This window comes from Panulirus ornatus, chromosome 19 (genome assembly GCF_036320965.1).
Source record: "Panulirus ornatus isolate Po-2019 chromosome 19, ASM3632096v1, whole genome shotgun sequence".
NCBI classification, from domain to species: domain Eukaryota; kingdom Metazoa; phylum Arthropoda; class Malacostraca; order Decapoda; family Palinuridae; genus Panulirus; species Panulirus ornatus.
Genome location: NC_092242.1, coordinates 10,768,211 through 10,788,468, shown reverse-complemented (window position 1 = coordinate 10,788,468; position 20,258 = coordinate 10,768,211). Strand labels below are relative to the sequence as shown.

At 37.9% G+C, this 20,258-nt stretch overlaps 2 protein-coding genes across 7 annotated transcripts in view; one reads left to right on the top strand and one right to left on the bottom strand.

Annotated features, from left to right (window-relative positions):
- chm (lysine acetyltransferase chameau) overlaps nt 1-4,262 on the bottom strand; it is a 104,743-nt gene extending 100,481 nt beyond the window's left edge. For 2 of the 6 annotated variants that reach the window (XM_071673638.1, XM_071673642.1), the window contains exon 1: nt 4,122-4,262. In XM_071673638.1, coding sequence (XP_071529739.1) covers nt 4,122-4,136 — 15 coding nt within the window. In that variant the 5' untranslated portion in view covers nt 4,137-4,262. The remainder of the gene's footprint in view (nt 1-4,121) is intronic. The other 4 variants (XM_071673637.1, XM_071673641.1, XM_071673639.1 and 1 more) reach the window with 2 other exon arrangements.
- Nucleotides 4,263-4,801: 539 nt separating this feature from the next.
- Mcm5 (Minichromosome maintenance 5) lies at nt 4,802-20,007 on the top strand. The gene is made up of 13 exons (XM_071673635.1): nt 4,802-5,032; nt 6,833-6,959; nt 8,059-8,187; nt 8,947-9,119; nt 9,265-9,420; nt 9,651-9,732; nt 11,239-11,676; nt 11,834-12,151; nt 12,280-12,395; nt 13,818-13,946; nt 15,881-16,023; nt 16,508-16,635; nt 19,893-20,007. The coding sequence occupies exons 1-13, from the start codon at nt 4,878-4,880 to the stop codon at nt 19,992-19,994; spliced, it is 2,196 nt and encodes a 731-aa protein (XP_071529736.1). The 5' UTR covers nt 4,802-4,877; the 3' UTR covers nt 19,995-20,007.
- The last annotated feature ends 251 nt before the right edge of the window (nt 20,008-20,258 follow it).

Below are 20,258 nucleotides of genomic sequence, written 5' to 3'. Positions count from 1 at the left end.
TCCTTCATTGGTGAGACTGAAGTAAACCATTAACACTTAGAATCTTACTATGTCTTTTTATGTAGCTGGGGCATAGCTGCCCTCATATTTTTTATCCACTGAAGCTGTGACATAAAAGTTAAATATTCTTGAATTGGCTAACTTTGCCTAGAAGTAAAATATATGCTTCAGCCAAAAATTTTCCCTGTATGATAGATATTAGGGCTGCCGTAGTGAAAGAGTAAAGGGCATCACACAAGCTGTAACATAAGAGATCTGTATCCTCATATTATACAATTTGTGAAACTGTGATGCTCTTACAAGCTACAAGAAATCATAAATAATTGTGATAAGAACATATCCAAAAATACCCTGAATATCTCTGAGTATGCCTAAAAGTACTCCTAGAGCACAGGATATGCCTGACAACAGGACAGCATGTTAAAAGGCACATACCTAATGTAAACATGGTTTCATCAAGTTGTAGCATCCCATTTTATTTTGAAAATTATGTTTTCTGAATTTATATAAGATATGGATGTCTTCTCTAAATATCAGAGAATATCCCACACACACAGAGTAGAAATGTGATAAGGCTGCAGTAAAAGTGTTAATGGCATCACAAAAGTAACAAGTGGAAGTGAAAGAAAAGGACATCACTGGACTCCCTAACACTTACCGGAAGTGGTTAAAAGGACCTCAAATGAAACATAATATTAATTGAATAATAACAATTAAAATTTGATAGAGAGGAAGGCTATGAAAAATGTGGAAAAATTTTGCAGTGTAAAACTTTTATGAGTCACCAGAACTTATGAAAACCTCACCTAACTTTCCCCAGTAGCCTTAAATTAATTTTTTCAAAGGTATCTTTAAAAATTTGATTTTTGGTCTTGTGCTTGCCTTCAGCTGCTGGGAGATCTAGGTACTTTGAACTTGCTTCCACAAAAATCTGTCCTAGTACATGCAACCACTTCTAAAAACAATCTTTCCAAGGTGGCAGATTGGATAGAATGAATGCTGTTATATTTCAACTACAGTATTGAACATTTGGCAATATCTTGACACCTATGAAAAGTTTTGTGAGGTTTTCTTAGGTTCTAGAGATTTCTACAGTCGTTGCATTTTTATGTTATCTAACTGCATCTTTTCCAGTGTCTTCACAGCCTTCCTTGTTGCAAGTTCGTTTCTATTACTGTACAATAAAAAATGCAGATATTAGTTAGCAGAAGTCGATACCAGTGGGACAAATGATATTTTGCAGGTAACATTTTTATTACTATTATTATTATTATCATCATATCATTATCATTATTATACTTTGTTGCTGTCTCCTGCGTTAGCAAGGTAGCGCAAGGAAACAGACGAAAGAATGGCCCAACCCATCTACATACACATGTACATACATATACGTCCACACATGCACATATACATACCTATACATTTCAACATATACATATATATACATACACAGACTATCATTTTTTCATTATACTTTGTCGCTGTCTCCCGTGTTAGCGAGGTAGCGCAAGGAAACAGACGAAAGAATGGCCCAACCCAGCCACATACACATGTATATACATACATGTTCACACATGCACATAAACATACCTATACATCTCAACATTTTATTTCATCTATTATACTTTGTCACTGTCTCCCATGTTAGCGAGCTAGTGCAAGGAAACAGACGAAAGAATGGCCCAACTCACCCACATACACATGTATATACATACACGTCCACACATGCACATATACATGCCTAAACATCTCAACATATACATATATATACACACACAAACATATACAAATATAAACATGTACATAATTCATACTGTCTGCCCTTATTAATTCCTGTCGCCACCCCGCCACACAAGAAATGAAAACCCCCTCCCCCGCATGTGCGCGAGGTAGTGCCAGGAAAAGAAAACAAAGGCCACATTCGTTCACACTCAGTCTCTAGCTGTCATGTATAATGCACCGAAACCAAAGCTCCCTCTCCACATCCAAGCCCTACAAAACTTTCCATGGTTTACCTCAGATGCTTCACATGCCCTGGTTCAATCCATTGACAGCACGACAACCCCGGCATACCACATCATCCCAATTCACTCTATTCCTTATTATTATTATTATCATTATTTTATCTTATTTATTATACTCTGTCGCTGTCTCCCGCGTTTGCGAGGTAGCACAAGGAAACAGACGAAAGAATGGCCCAACCCACCCACATACACATGCATATACATACACGTCCACACACGCACATATACATACCTATACATCTTAACATATATATATATATATATATATATATATATATATATATATATATATATATATATATATATATATATGGTTTACCCCAGATGCTTCACATGCCTTGATTCAATCCACTGACAGCACGTCAACCCCGGTATACCACATCGCTCCAATTCACTCTATTCCTTGCCCTCCTTTCACCCTCCTGCATGTTCAGGCCCCGATCACACAAAATCTTTTTCACTCCATCTTTCCACCTCCAATTTGGTCTCCCTCTTCTCCACGTTCCCTCCACCTCCGACACATATATCCTCTTGGTCAATCTTTCCTCACTCATTCTCTCCATGTGCCCAAACCATTTCAAAACACCCTCTTCTGCTCTCTCAACCACGCTCTTTTTATTTCCACACATCTCTCTTACCCTTACGTTACTTACTCGATCAAACCACCTCACACCACACATTGTCCTCAAACATCTCATTTCCAGCACATCCATCCTCCTGCGCACAACTCTATCCATAGCCCACGCCTCACAACCATACAACATTGTTGGAACCACTATTCCTTCAAACATACCCATTTTTGCTTTCCGAGATAATGTTCTCGACTTCCACACATTCTTCAAGGCTCCCAGAATTTTCGCCCCCTCCCCCACCCTATGATCCACTTCCGCTTTCATGGTTCCATCCGCTGCCAGATCCACTCCCAGATATCTAAAACACTTCACTTCCTCCAGTTTTTTATATCATGATAATAATATAATGAAAGCTGGGGGGATGAAGCTATGATAATTTGGGAAAATGAGGTAATAGTAGGGGAAACACTAAATCAAGAGGACACATGAAATTCCCACCTAATGTTAATAAAAAAAGATACGTTATCATATAATTTACATTCATTTGTTGGGAAGTTTGTTTCCTAAACGTGATTAAACTGTATCATCATCGTTTCAGACATCTAACTCAAATCAGGTTAGGTTTAGTTGAAATTGTTTTTCTCTGTTAGTTTTTGATGCCTTTTAAGCATTTCTGACCTTCATTTCTATACAAATCACTGCTGTTCGTGAATCCCCCACACAAAACCTTTGGTTCCCACTGTGAGTAGCCACTATTGTTGGATAAAGGGGGAAGATATCTCAAAAGGTAGTGATTTGAAGTAGAAATGAGAGTCAGAAACGTGCATTATACATAAAAAAAAAACAGAAAAAATTTCAACTTCCAAACAATGGATGATCAAACATTAATTCTAGTCTAACCTTTGCTGACTACGTTTACTTCCAATAATTTTGTGACCAACATGGCAAAAGGAAGATGACAAAAGTATTTTGTATACTTTAAGTATAATACTTAATACTTCGGTAAATTTCAGCTCCTACATGAGATTTGGAGAATTTTTTATATCATCTCTCAATGTACCCATATTTTCATCTTTACCTGATTTTCACAGCCCCTTTAATCAAATTGCACAGGTAAACAATATTGCAATAAATCATGCTCACCAGATATAATTCACACTTACAAAGCACAAAGAATCTATATGATTTGCTTTTCATTTCATTCTATTGATCATTAAAGTGGTGCCCTTAAAGTAAAACTTAACCCAAAATCAGCCAGCATCCAAATTAATGGCAAGGTTAAGGTAAAACAGACTTTTCCTTGGGTTATGTTAAAACATTCAAACCAATCAACCTTACCTAACCCCTGACCAGGGTTAGAAGTAGGCTTCTCTTTAAAACAATTACGATGCCACAGAAAATTTAACTGCTATAATGACAGGGTTTTGAGGAGAAAAAAAAATGGTCTTCCTCCTCTGGATAAAATCAGCTTTCTGGAGACTAAAAATGGCAAGCCTACGATAACCGTAAATGAAAAAGGTCTTACCTTTTTTCTAGCCATCTTCGCCAAGACTCAGACCTAGTAAATAATGTGCTGCCAGGTTTTTCATTGAAGATGCATAATTGAGCTGTTTGTATGGATCGGTTATTATTATTTATGTCTTAAGCGTTTGCACGTCAAAGTTACTCATGAAAATAGTTACAATTAGCTCAGAATCGTTTTCTTTTATTCTGATATGCATCAACTTATGGCAAAGTATACAACTAGGGAAAATCTTATGTCTTTACGAATGTGATATATAGATTTAACTAATTGTCAAAGATATACTGAAGATGTATAATACAAACTATAAGTACATAGAGAATGAATAAAATACTTTGTCCATTTTGTAAAGTTTAGACATTCTAAGTGTTTTAGTGTATATGTATTATTCCCTGCGATGAATTTTCATATACAGATTTTGACAGAAAATTACAAAAAATTATTTTCAATTGGCAAAATATTGTTAATTATGTTCTATTGAATTCTGACAAGTGTGCTATATAAATATGGGAAGAAAATATTGCTATTGGATAATCACCCTTTTATCTTATTCATAATCTAGAAATTGTAAGAAAGGATCATAGAGAAATCTTTATTAGATTCAAAGTAGTGAATGAGTTGTGGTAGTAAGCGTCGTCTGCCACACTACCGCGCATGCTCACCATTTTCGCGGGAAAACTTTTCCCGCCATCAATCCAGTGTTGTGAGAGGCGTCTGTAGAAGGTTTGACAAACGCAATTGATAACAAGATTCCCAAGAATGGAAGGATTTGACGATCCCGGGATCTTCTTCTCAGATAACTTTTCATCAGAAGATCAAGAAGATTTAAACCAGATAAATTTACAGTCGGTGAAAAAGAAATTCCGCGAATTTCTGCGGGAATTTCATGAAGGCAACTTCAATTATAAGTATAGGTAAGAGGCTGTTGACAAGCTTTTTGCACGGATTATTTTAGATATTTACAGTCAAGGAAAGTACATTTTGAGTGAACTTTGGATATATATTATTAGCAATATCCATAATCTTGCGCAAGTATACTTATGGATAAATTAGCTAATCTTGTAGAGAAGCAGTTGTCATGATGATTCACATAATGCAAATATTCCTTTGAAAGTCTTTAAATGGAAAGGCATTAACTTTCGTTGGAAAGTAAGGTAACATGGAATAAGTAATGATGGGTTTTTATTCTTATAGGCAAACTTTGTGATGTAATCAAACCTAACCCTGACAAACTTGACATAACCTAATATAATTTTCTTTACTTTCCATGGCAAAGCAAAATATTTTTTCAGGCTGCCATATGAAAGTTTTTCAGACACTTGATAGACGCAACAGCTTTAATTGGATGGGCCAGTTGATCCACAAATGTAGTGATGAAAGGAATTAAGAATTACTTTGCATAAAGAAATTAAACAACCATGGGGACATCACACACCTCTCCTGCAGACCGATCTTTACTGGGAACCAGTCACTCTTCTCTCTTCCTACCCGTACGCATGCCTTACATCCTTGGTAAAACATTTTCCACTGCTTCTAGCAGTTTACCTCCCTCACCATATAGTCTTAAGACCATCCACAAAGCATCTCTGTCAACCCTATCATATGCTTTCTCCAAATGCCACATACAAATCTCTCTGTTTTTCTAAGCATTTCTTGCACACATTCTTCAAAGCAAACACCTGATCCACACATGCTCTACCACTTCTGAAACCACACTGCTCCTTCCCAATCTGACACTCTGTACATACCTTTGCCCTGTCAATTTCCCAGGGATACTCAACAAATGTATGCCTCTGTAGTTTGAACACACCATTATCCCTTTTGCCTTTGTACAGTGGCATAATGCATGCATTCCGCCAATCGTCAGGCACCTCTACTGCAATACCATCCACACCCTTGTCTGAGCCAGCTCCTCCCATTTTATCGACTACCCCTTAGGGGTAGTTGACCAGCTGGGTTGACTGTGGACTGACTGCCACAACCAGGATTCAGACCTATGCACTCAACCCTGGGCAGCCTGTTAATTCATGGTAATGGGCTATTTTTAAAGTAAGTGAGCCAGAATAACACATTGACAATCTGGTAATGAGTACAACTGGCCAAGAACAATGGACATTCATGAACTTGTCAAAACATAGTTTTGTTGGGCCTCAGAAACTTTGAGTAGTGCCTTCCTGCCTCACACAAAATCATGTAAAGGCATTTTGAGAGGAGGCTCATGTGCTTTGTAGAAGGAAACCAGAGTGCTTGATATATCTTTAATTATGTATATACGTAAAAATCTTGCTAAAAAGATAGAGTTGGCTTGAGAAAATTAATGCAGGGAAAAAATTGGTAACAGCTTGCCCTAAACAGTTTCAGTATTAGTTTGTTAGTTAAAGCTACAGATATCCCTCTCCAGCTGTGGATATTCACCCAAGCAAGATTTTTTAACAAGCCAAATTATTTCTTACTGCAGATGTATCCATTTGTAGTTATAGTTTGTATGCTCCTTTGTTTTCATGCAAAAAATCATTAGTAATATATCTTAGCTTTTGTGCTTGAACAAATTTAGAAAAAAAATTGGGTATTCACCCAAATGATGTTGGTAGGTCTTGAAATGCCCTGAAATTGTAATGTATAGCATGTAGTCTCATTTTCTAACCATTTAATTATAGCATTCATTGATTGGGTATTATACAAACAGCAAAGAGCATTTATTTGTATTTTTTCAGAGACTCGCTAAAACGTCAGTACAACTTGCGTCAGTATTACCTGGAAGTCACTCTGGAAGATGTGGCCAGCTTTGATGAAACCCTTGCTGATAAACTCAAGAAAGCCCCTTCTGAGCATATTCCTCTAGTAAGTCCTTCATGATTATCTGATTTTTAGATGACAATTTGTGGTTGAGAATGTACAGTGCCCTTTTCAGAGTACATGGAACTGTAGATTTTAGAGGATTCATTGACCTGTATTTAGGTTATCATTTTTGAGCTTAACTCTTCCTGTTCCTGTTTTTATTCTTAAGTGGTTGGGGTAATGATACAACAGTAAGAAGGCTTCCCATTCCCTCTAGCTGTGCTAGTCCTGCTTTAGCAGAATGGTAGGGTTATTAGACAGGAGCATCAGGTAGAAAGATTAAGTAGAAGTAGTTGATAAGAATATTAGATGGGAGCATTAGGTAGTCACAGTTGGGTGGAACATTAGGTAGAAATACTCGGTAGGAACATTGGGTAGAAATACTCAGTGGGAACATTAGGTGGGAGCTTCTTGAAGCATTGCACTGGAGTTGCCCTCTACCAGTGGCTTGTTAAGGATTAGGTACTAAGGCTAAGAAGTGGCACTGGATTTCACTAGTTATGGAGACTCTTTTGCCTTGGCCATCCTCTTGAGGGAGTTCTCAGAGGGGACAGGCATTAGAGATATAAATGAATAGATAGAACTAATTTTTTAAAGAGCTTTTGGCCTTTGTGTCAACAGTTTTTGAGGTTTATGCTGATTATCAGTACATTAATTTACAAAGAAACTTTTTCTAAAGTCAGCGTTATATCTTCTAACTATGGTATTATTCCATTTGCACAAGTATATTTTATTCCAAAAAGATCTTCATGATATGCATGTTATAGTACCATTACTTTAAGTATCTGATTTCAGTTATATGTGGGCAGGTTTTTATTAGTTTTCTTGAACAGTAATAAGTGCTGGAGCTACTACCAAAAGAGATTTTATGAAATATAGTGGCTGTTTGATATTTTAATACAGCTTTGTTTCAAAGATATCATGGTACCCATTTTTAACACTGATGTCTTTACATGCAGGTATAGCTTTCATAAATCTTAATTTAAGTGTATAATATATACCTGATTATCATAACTTTCTACCATATTAATTCATTTGGAGCCCTGTTGTCAGTTTCATTTATGATGTATACACTTAGATCCTTAAGCATAGACTCTTACAGTTTGAGGACGCTGCAAAAGAGGTTGCTGATGAGGTGACAGCACCTCGACCACAAGGAGAGGAAAATGTAGAAGACATTCAGATAATGTTGAGCGCTGCCTCTCATCCTATTGATGTCCGCAATCTTCAGGTTTGTTTTTCCTCACTTTTAAGTCTCACTTTAGTTTGTATATCCTCTTTCTCAACCTTTGCAGGTAAACCAGATACCAACTTGAGGGAATGATGCAATTGACCTTATCTTTACAAATGATATGGCAGGTTGAGCAATAAAATCTATCACCACAATGATAATGAGGGAAATGGCAATTAAAAATAAAAAAAAAAGGAAAAATATATTAGTTGGAAAGCAACCAGTGAACAGATTTTGAATACAAACTGTAGTCAGATCTTCAAAAGCAATATCAGAAGCAGACATTTAGATATTGTGTAAGAGAATAAAGCATTCACTAAATGGAAGATACTAGAAGGTAAAAAACAATCACACGTAACACTTGAGAAGCTAAAAAAAAATCAATCAACTCTTCCGTCTCCTTTATTTTTCCAAATATTTCTAATGATTCTACATTGCTGAATTAGAGGGGTGATACTGGTTGAGGAGGGCTGGATAGTTCCTAAAGGTCCCCTTGACCATCTTCAGGAGACTCTGGTGACCTCCCCTTCCACATGTAGTTTTGAATATGGAATGTTTGATCTAAACAGTTGATTCATATTGATTTCAGATTGGTAATTTTATGTCATTTGTAAAAGCCCTAGATACTAAAGATAGATGGAATTGTTCACTTTAGTATTTGTAAATTTTTAGATCATGACATACTCTAAACAGGTATTGAAGGCTTTTTAGACTCAGTATGATATTGAAGACTGCTGAAGAATCCTGTTTAATTTTCAGTCTGACGAAGTGAGTCGTTTAGTGAAAGTTGCAGGAATAGTAGTTGCTGCATCTGGGGTGAAGGCTAAGGCACAGACACTAACTGTGCAGTGTCGTACTTGTCAAACTACCATCACTAACATTCCTGTTAAACCAGGCCTGGAAGGCTATCAGTTACCCAGAAAGTGCAATACGTAAGTTATTAGAATAATTCATTCATGACTTGTTTTGCTGGAACTTTATAGTAAAGCCCTGTTTTCAGCAGATGTATCATTGCTTGATATACATGTCACAAATTTTGAATAGCTGGACTAAAAGATGATAATGACATTGTTTTAGTGAACAGGCCGGGAGACCAAAGTGCCCCCTTGATCCCTTCTTCATTGTACCTGACAAATGTGCATGTGTGGACTATCAAGTACTAAAACTACAAGAAGTACCAGAAAATCTGCCACAGGGAGAAATGCCTCGACACCTTCAGCTCTATGTTGACAGGTTAGTGTAAGAGACAACCTCTTGTAACAAGTGCTTTAGACATTGATATACACAGGCACAGTTCTCTTCCTTAATATTTAGTACATCATTAAATTTAGTGTCATACAATATGGTAGGCACTTTCTTGAACCTTCTGTGATAAATGGCATATATATTCATTGATGGAAATTTTATAGAATAGATTAGGTAATGGTGAAGATTTTTATATTCTTAGAAAAGATTTGTTGCAGATCACTATGTGAGCGCGTTGTGCCTGGTAACCGTGTGACTGTCTTTGGCATTTATTCAATCAAGAAAGTTGCCAAGTCAACTGTAAGTTGGTATATGGTTTCTGATATTTTACTTTTATGTAGGTTTACGTAATGGTTGTAATTTTGTTAGTACTAATAATACAGTCAACCATCCAGAACATTCGCATTAAAGTATTTGATAGCCATCCTGTTTTTGTTTGCAGAGCTTTGATGCATCTTTATTACTGTGCATTATCCTTTTATCAGCAGAGGGAAGAATATGATCATTTACTGGGTAATAGTCTTTGCTTGTAATTTGGTTGTGTTTGTGTAGTTAATTAGTGTCATTACCTAAATTAGATGAGTTTGTGGGTACTTTTTTCCTTGTAATCTCTCAAGTTGAAAGAAGGTCAGAATTTCATGTATATATATTATATAATGTAATTTGAATGTCATGTTCTTTGTAAGAATATTTGAAGGCATGGCAAGTAAGTGCTTTGATATGGGTGTTTTGTACATGTTGTATAAAAGTTGGTATGGTGTGAAAAAAATCACCCCAAAAGTGTATGAATGTGAGTCTTTTGGTTAGGATGGTATGGCAGTTGACAGGTTGGTGATATTAGTATAGTAGAAGATACAAGGAAGAGAGATAGACTGCAGAGGAGATGGATAGATGCAGTGAGAGAACAGATTAGGACTGGAGATACTTCAGATGAAGATGAGAAATGATTAACGACCAAATGCAGTGGAAATATTTTTTGTATGGAGGGGTTTTGAGTGGAGGTATTGAACTCTCAACGTCAACTTAGTGTACAAACTGAAAAGTAAGGAGCATTTGTATAAGCATGGAAATCCCTGTTTTGCTGTAGCACTGGGTATGGGTTAAAGGTATGAATGATTGATTCTAAGAGATTGTATGTTCTTGATACACCTCATGAAAATTGGAAATGGAATTGATGATAGTATGTAGAATAGATAGCTACATTGTAGAAGATACTTAAGTCATTTCATTCGTATTTCAAGAGTGTAGCCTGTGTTAAATTCTCTGTATGGTAAACCACAGGAATGTTTGTGCCAATATATAGATTGAATTGTGGATGTCTCTCTTTAAGGCTCACAAGTTTACCATTTAATGTATAAAATTTATCTGTTCCCCTCCACCTCTTCCTGGAATGGATTTGTGTGCTTGTCTCATTGAGATAGCTCTGTTGAGTGAAGTGTCAGTTTAGGTTTTGTGTGAATTATGTGATAGGGTGGAGGTTACAGCTGATTGGAATTGGTTTATTGTGCTCACACTGGTGTTTTAGAACTGGAATTGGATTATATTTCTTATTGGTATTCTAGTAGATGAGCAGAGTGTACTTAGAGCTTTTTTGTTGGATTTGGGATGAAATTTAAAAATGGGGCAGGAACTTTACGTAAGTAAATAAACAGTCTTCAGGACATAAATTCTTATAAGGAGTGTTTTTGCAACTAAATCTTGTTCAGATTCAGAAGTAGATCTTTAAACTTTATTCATTAAACTTTATTTATTAAAGGATTGTTCAGTTTAATGACTTGATTTTTGAGTGATATGTATTTCCAACAGAGAGGGTCACGCGATAAGGTTGCAGTTGGTATTCGATCCCCATATTTGAGGGTTGTAGGTATTCAAGCAGACCAGGAAGGTCGGGGATACACATCAGGTATTACCATAACTTCAGGAGAAGAAGAGGAATTCCGTCGCCTTGCACAGTCTAACAATGTTTATGAAAGGATTGCTCGAAGCATTGCTCCCAGCATTTTTGGCTCTGAAGATATCAAGAAATCTGTAGCATGCTTGCTATTTGGTGGTTCACGCAAACGCCTTCCAGATGGATTAACACGAAGAGGGGATATCAATGTTTTGCTTCTAGGTGACCCAGGCACAGCCAAATCTCAGTTGTTGAAGTTTGTTGAAAGGGTTGCCCCCATTGCTGTTTACACATCTGGCAAAGGATCATCGGCTGCTGGATTAACTGCTTCTGTTACAAGGGATCCTGTCTCTGTAAGTTATTTACTAAGTCATTCCTAAATATTGCATGAAATGGTAAAATTGGTGGTATATGGTAGTCTAATGACAGATGTACAGTTATTACTGTCATGGCATTATATTCTTTCAATTTGTTTAGCAGAACACTTATTTCTTTCATTTACTTGTACAGCGCAACTTTGTGATGGAGGGTGGTGCTATGGTGCTTGCTGATGGTGGTGTAGTTTGCATTGATGAGTTTGACAAGATGCGTGAGGATGATCGTGTGGCAATTCATGAGGCTATGGAACAACAGACAATTTCTATTGCAAAAGCTGGAATTACTACAACTTTAAACTCTCGCTGTTCTGTAATGGCTGCTGCTAATTCTGTGTTTGGGCGATGGGATGACACAAAGGGAGAGGAGAACATTGATTTTATGCCCACAATCCTTTCACGATTTGATATGATCTACATTGTTAAAGATGAACATGATGAACGCAGGGATACGGTATGTTTGCTATTTCTATCAGCAGTATAGATTTTCATATTTATTTCGTTATTACTTGAAATGGTGTGTTTTTGTATAATTCCATTAAAGTAAGTAAAAGTTACCTACACCAACTTTAACTGTTGCAGACTATGGCCAAGCATGTCATGAATGTTCACTTGAATGCCTTGAAGACAGCAGAAGAAACTCCAGAGGGTGAACTTTCTCTTAAGTTTTTGAAGAAGTACATTGGTTACTGTCGAAGGTAAGCTGAAGCATTACACAATACTGAAGATGTACCTTGCACAGTGCTTAATTGGGGAGGGGAAAATAAGTATTTATCTGCTCTTTGATTAACTTTTTTTTTTTTTTCACTCCTACCATTTACTTATGCTAAAAATATAGTGGGTATAACCTTCTAGATCACTCATGCACATGACTGAGGTGCTCTTTCATAATTAACTTAAAGTTGATTTATGCTGACTCCATTTGCTAACAAATTGTCTTCACTGAGCTTGAGATCTTTAATTTAAATGTCTGTCCTTCAGTCACTGAAGTATGCCGTAGATCAAAATCCTTAGTGGTCAGCTTATAAGAACAGTGCTCTAAATCAGTAGTAGCCAGTTATTCCATAAGGACAAGGCTATCATATGTCAGGCATTATGGCCCAGTCTTAGAAGTCAGATAACATGATTTGCCAACTCTGTTACCCTGCAGAAACGGAATAGCAGGTTCAACTTTTAGTTGCTGGGGATAGGGGAGAAAGAATACTTCCCACGTATTCCCTGCGTGTCGTAGAAGGCGACTAAAAGGGGAGGGAGCGGGTGGCTGGAAATCCTCCCCTCTCTTGTTTTTTTTTTTAATTTTCCAAAAGAAGGAACAGAGAAGGGGGTCAGGTAAGGATATTCCCTCTAAGGCCCAGTTCTCTGTTCTTAATGCTACCTTGCTAACGCGGGAAATGGCATATAGTATGAAAAAAAAAAAATTGTTTAGTGATATTTTCACAGTTTCTGTTCCGTTTGATATTTTTCCTCAACTGATAACTAACCAAGGGCCCTAAGAAGTTGTTTCGGGAAGCAAAGGTGTGTGCTCTTGCTTGGAGACAAGAAAATTTGTCTTTGAGTGAGATTTCAAGACATCGCAATAGGGCCAAGTTCGTCATCTGGACATGTTTTGGGGCTTCCTTGTAAGTCATTTCTACCTAAAAGGCTGTGTCTAGTTAACCTAGGAAGACCAGTAGGGTAGCTGATAAACTGCTAGGGCTAGGTTTATCAACACCTAACATTTCTGCAGTATAAAACTTTAAAAGTAGCAACAGGAAGGAGCTAAAAGTTTTTTTTTTTAAGCTCAGGCATCTCTTCCTGATGCTTTCTCGGTCAAGGCAGGATACAGCAGAGATATTAAAAAGATCTTTGTATATATATGCATTCCTACCAGTGCACCATATCCTGCTTGAAGGTGGTAGTAATGGACAGCCAAGCCCTAGAGATATATGGTAATATTCTTTTTCCCAGGCAAAGATGGAGATGATATGCTGAGTTATCAGAGAGAAGATGGATGTTGAATAAGATGAATTGATTTTAGATCTTGAATGAAATGGCCAGTCTAAAACAGCAGAATATTCATATCTTTTGATATAAGTTCTCTAAGGCATTGATTTTTTTTTTTTTTATCATTTCCTTTTAAGTCGCTGTGGACCTAGACTTTCGGAGAGTGCCGGAGAGAAGTTGAAGAATCGCTATATTCTTATGAGAGGAGGAACCCGTGAAGCTGAAAACCAATCTGAGAAGAAGCTTGCAATTCCCATCACTGTCAGGTAATATTATGTTGGACACACTGAAAGTTATAACTTTCTCTCCATGACAACTTTCAGTGTGCTTGTATTTCCAGTTGAAAATTTTTTATTTATTTATTCATAATTGCTCCATGACTCCTCATGAAAGGGTTCTCGTGTTAATCCAGGACCCCATGCTGAGACATTCAACTGCAATCTAGGACACTCCAGTAGACTTGCCACACTACACCTTATACAAAGTTTTCACCTTCTCATTGCACCAAACCATTTGCCATGATTCACTCATTTTGCAAGCCTCCCTGACCCAAATGCCCTACATCTGCCTAGGGTACCCAAATCATCCAGCACATTCACAAACCTTTAGAGTACTCATTCTATACCCTTTTCCCTTCATCTGTCCCTGTTACCACTACCCCCATTTACCCCCTTCAAAGATGCTCCCAATTGTTCTCTCATTTTTCTCACAATGATAACCTTCCAAAACATTTTCTCATTCTCTCTGAAGTGTGTTGATACTTGCTTGCCCCAACTCACATTTGCCATCTTTCTCAACCCCTGCATCTTCCTCTTTATCTTTACTTCCTGTCACTTTACATCTCCCACTCACTTGCAGTGTTAGTTCATCATCCCACCACTAACAACCTTTTCTCACATTCCCACCTACCTTTTGCATGCCACACTCTACTCTCACACATGTCAACAGTGTTCCCTAATTACCTTCCCATTCCTCACCTACTTACTCTCACGTTATGCCATTCTACACTTAATCTTTCCAGTATGTCTTTGCTTAAGTCTTTTCTAAGCTCCCACATTTTCACCATCCTTTTTCCACCCATATCATTGCCTCTTTTGTGGAAGCCTCTACAAACTCTCAGCCTCACCTCCACCCAAGTAATGATCAGACATTCCACCTCTGTAACTTGAACACTTATTTTTTGGCCCCATGCTTTTATACATACAGGCATTCTCCTTATCCTCAGACACCTCACCATTAGCCACACATATAATGAAAATACTAACCAACTGATTGGCAACACTGTCATCCCTTTCTTAATAAATTTAACTGCAGTCTCATCCTGTCTAGCTACTTTGTCACACCACTTCATCTTATGCAAGGCATTCAACACCATACTGCTTGCCGTGACTCCCTTTGCATATCTCCCAGACCCAGATGTCCTACATCTACCACCCTTTTATTTAACACATTCAACAGACCCTCAAAATACTGACTTCATATCCTCTTAACCTCATCTCAGCCTGTTACCACTTCCCCATATGCCCTCTTTTCTGATGGTCCCATTTGTTCATATTTTCTTACACCGTTAACTTTCCAAAGCATTATCTTATTCTCCCTGAGGTTTGCCAATACTTTCTCATCCCAACCTCCATTTGCCATCTTTTTCAGTGTCAGCACCTTTCTATTGGCCTGTTGATTCCTTTTGTATTCCTCCCAATCCCTTGCACTCCTTTACAGGTAACACGAAAAATCAAAACAAGTAAAACTTGTTTTTCCTCCCATACTTGCTGCCCACTCTCATTTTTCTTTCATTTATGTGTGTGTGATACAGATATATTTATGATATTCACCATTTCTCTGGTTATGCATAAAAGAGAAGAATCTGTGACCAGGTTAAGAAAAAGGAAGAAATATATCCCAATCTTCACTTCTTTTTGGAAGTTGTTAGATGTGTCCACCCTCCCCTTAACCCCCCCTCCCCCACTACCTCCACCCCTCATTCAGTAGAGGACCAAGTAAACTCAAAAGTCTTTATACAACTATAGTATTTTTTCATACTTTTGCATATGGAGGTATCATTTCAATTTTTTTCCACATATTGCAGTGGATTTTCCTTACTATAACCATTTTAGGATTAGTACCATGGACATCCAATAACACAAGACTTGACATTTAGGGAACTGGGGAAAGCATCTAATATTTTTTCTTTTTTTATCAGGCAGCTTGAAGCTATTGTGCGTGTAGCTGAGTCAATGGCCAAAATGCGCTTGGAGCCATTTGCTACTGAAAGAGATGTTGATGAAGCTCTCAGGCTCTTCCAGGTCTCTACCCTTGATGCTGCTATGTCAGGATCTCTAACTGGTAAGTTGTAGATGTAATGCCTATTAACTGTGTCCTTCAAGAAAATGTTAAAATATGACTTCCATTGTTTCAAACTTAGTGCTATCAGTGTTATCAAACTTAGTAGATAATTTTATGTATAATGCAAATATCATGTATTTGCTTATTTTAATGTGTGTGTGTGTGTGAAGTACCAGTATTGAATCTGAATGTAAACTGTGTCAGATGTTAAGAAAACTCTGCTATCTCATTCATAAGTTCAGTGAAAAGATAAGCAAAATTACTATGATTGTGGTGTCTCAATCATATTAAGAATTGTTAACCTCATGAAACTCGAGAGAAGACCGTTTTATGTATTTTTCTGCTGGTTTTCAGTGATTACCTACAGTTTGTTTGCATCCAAACCAGTAGGAATGAATGAACTCAGTATTATTTTCAGTAACACTTTTTGTATACTTTTTTCTTCATAACTGAAGTATTAATTGAAGTTTTCATGTATGCAAAGGTGCTGAAGGCTTCACAACAGAGGAGGACCAAGAGATACTGTCACGTATTGAGAAACAGCTAAAGAGAAGATTTGCTATAGGGTCCCAAGTGTCAGAACATGCTGTTGTCCAGGATTTTCTGAAACAGGTAAGACTTTGTTGAACTAGCATAAGATGCACATATTCTTGTGATGCTTTTCAAGTTCGAGAGTTGTCTAAGCCAAGCATTTCCTTGTGTATGCATGTATGTCTGTCTTTATTTCATGATTAATATAACCCCATGACCCTTTTCTCAAAGCTCCTGCAGCTTGAACACTAACCATACCTCACATAGATCTATGTTGTCCAGTAACGGGGACCTCAAGTTGATCTATATCACCCATTAAAGGGAATTTCACATGGATCTATGTTGTATGGTAAAGGAGACTTGACTTACTTCTTTGATCCATGCTTTCATGACAGCATTTGAAATACCATTGTTCTAAGGTAGTGTCACAAGATGCCTCAGGCCACTTTCCACAACAGTTGTCAATGAGTTCTTTAGTTACCCTTCTGCCATGGCACTGGGAGGATATTCAATTGGACTGCTAAGTTTGGATGAAATGGAACAGTATTTGCTGAGTCGCAGTTTGTGATCTTAACAGTGCATGGGTACTGTTCTTCCTCATCTACAATCATAATTACCCCAGGATCAGTTTCTAAGAAGATCCCTGGTGTGACCAAGGATCTCTTTCCAGAGGCTTTTGCCATTCAGGGTTGTGCCACACGTAGTGGAAGGGCAGTGAAAACTCCTTTGGATTGAGCATGTTCTTTGACGGGAGTGTACTTCCGATGACATAGCCATGACAAAAGTGACTCTTTTTGCTTGTGATTCACATATAAAGCTTCTAAGAGGGATAGGAGTAGGGGGGCTGGAAAGCTTACCATTCTTGTACCTCAATTTCTTTAGTTGGAAAAGAAGCCAAGCAAGGAGAACTCTTCTTCAAAGTCTCAGGATGGTGTGGATGTATCCAAGATGAGAATCAAGGAGAGATAAGTAGTATGTTTGAAGAAAGGAACATGGGGGGGGGGTTAAACCAATGACTAAGGGAATACATGTCAGATGTGGAGGGAAAAGGAAAAGTGAGAAACCAAGAAGATGGAAGGATGGAGTGAAAGATTCTTGGAGTGTTTGGGGCTAGATGGTGTAGGAGGATGTAGGGGAAGGCATGCTGTTAATGGGCTGAACCAGGGAATATGAAGAGGTTAGAAAAAGTCACAAAGGTCTGTGGGGCTTGGATATGGATAGGGGTCTCTGGTTGCAGTGCATTCTGCATGACAGCTAGAAAGTGATTATGAGTGGATGAGGCCATTCTTTGTCTGTTTCTAACACTACCAGGCTAATGTGGTAAATGGCACTACCTTGCTAAGTGACAAACCAAGATGATGGAAGGATGGAGTGAAAGATTCTCGGAGTGTTTTGGGCCAAATTGATGAGAGCGTACCTCCAATGACACAGCCATGACAAAAGTGACTCTGCTTGTGATTAACATATAAAGCAATTAAGAGGGATAGGAGGAGAGGGAGGCTGGAAACCTTACCTTTCTTGTACCTCAGTTTTGAAGTTGGAAAAGAAGCCAAGCAAGGAGAGTTCTTCCTCTTCAAAGGCTCTGGATGGTGTGATGTATCCAAGATGAGAATAAGGGTGAGGTAAGTAGTATGTTTGAAGAAAGGAACCTGGGGTGGGGTAAAGCCGATGACTAAGGGAATACATGTCAGACGTGGAGGGAAGAAGGAAAAGTGAGAAACCAAGATGTTGGGAGGATGGAGTGAAAGATTCTTGGTGTGTTTGGGGCCTGATTGTGTAGGAGGATGTAGGGGAAGGCATGCTGTTAATGGCTGAACCAGGGAATATGAAGAGGTTAGAAAAAAAATCACAAAGGTCTCTGGGGCTTGGTTATGGATAGAGGGTGAATATTTTTTTTCATACTTTTTATCATTTCTCACCAAGTAAGGTAGCACCAAAAAAAGGAAAAACTGCCTCATTTGCTCCCTTCCCCTCTCCAGTTTTCATATATAATGTACCAAAAACAGAATTCCTATCCACAACAAAGTCCTGTAGTTTTCCATGGTTTCCCCAGATCATTTGTTCTATGGTTCAACTGATTGTCAGTAGGCTACCACCTGTGCACCACATCACTCCAGTTCTCTCTGTCCCAGGAACATCCCATGCTTCAGTATGTTCAAACCATGACAGCTCAAAACATCTTTCACTCCTTCCATATCCTTCTCATTTTCCCCCATCCCAATTGCATACTCCACTTCTGACATATATCCTCTTAGTCAGTCCCTCTTCACATCCCATATGTCTAGTCCATTTCAGCATACTATGTTTAGCTATATCATTCGTATTCAACTCATCTCTCTTACAATGTTATTCCCTTTACAAACAACCCTTCTCACACCATTTATTGTCTACAGCCAATTTGTTTCAAACATATCCTACCTTCCGTTCATTTGGATTTGGGGTCTAGAACTTGTATCCATACATCACTGTTGGATTACTGTACCATCAGAGATACTTATCTGTGCCCTCATACACCTCTGCCCCCCTTACCCAGTGTATGGTTTACTTCAGCTTCCATTGTTCTGTCTGCCATGTCCACACCTAGGTATCTAAAACAACACACTTCTAGGTTCTCTCCATTTAAACACACAGACCTTGTGCCCTTAGTTAAACCTCATTACCTCACTTTTGTTCACATTATTGCTTAGTGAAAAAAGGAGCACAACCTTGTTGAGAAACTTTGCACTCCAAAGGGGTCCAATGTATCCTTAATATTGATGTAGGTCAACCTTGTAGTTGCTGGAGTTTTATGAAGGGAATCTTGGGAATGTATAATTAAATTACATGTCTATATACACTATAGAATAAAAAGTGTCTTATTTGTACATTTCCTGTCCCCAGCTTTCATGCATAATGTACCAGAACTTAAACCTCGTATCCATGATTTAGCCCCATAGACTGCTCAACAGTTTATCTTGGTTGGTACTTATTCCCTGGTTCAACTCGGTGATGGCTTGTTGAACCATTTATACCACATTGTTTTACCACATTTTGGCTGATGTTCACCTTTCATGGATGTTCAGGTTATGATACCTCCATACCTTTAGCTTTATCCTTTTGCCTTCTTTTCAATCTACCCTTTTTCTCCCACTTATGACACATATATCTTCTGTTAGTTTCACTTCATTCTTCCTCTTCAAATTTCTGAATCATTTCAACACTTTCTGGTTAAGAAATGGGTTTTCTAGCTACTTGTCTCAGTTACAGTGTGTGCATGGTGGTTAACAAATTTATGTAGCTGTTAAGGTTCAGAAGGGGAAAGTGTGCCACAGCCTTTCAGATCTCTTATCTTTTGACAGAAATATCCTGAGCGTGCTGTGTACAAGGTGCTACACTACATGATCCGACGAGGGGAACTTCAGCATCGTCTTCAGCGCAAAATGTTGTACCGAATCAAATAGAATTTTGAGGATATTTGCATTGTATATATATATACTCATTTCAGTCGCCTAGTATTTGGTAGGGGACCCACTGGGGCCAACTGTTGTCTTTCATCTACACATCCTGTTTATGACATTTGTACACTGCTCTTCTTTTTACTTTAACCCATCAAAGAATACTTTTTTATCCCAAGTATTTTGAAGGCAAAATTTTTCCACTCACAAAATTAAGCCCACATATCTTTTGGACAAATGTTGTTAAGCAAGAAACAAGTCCTTAATATG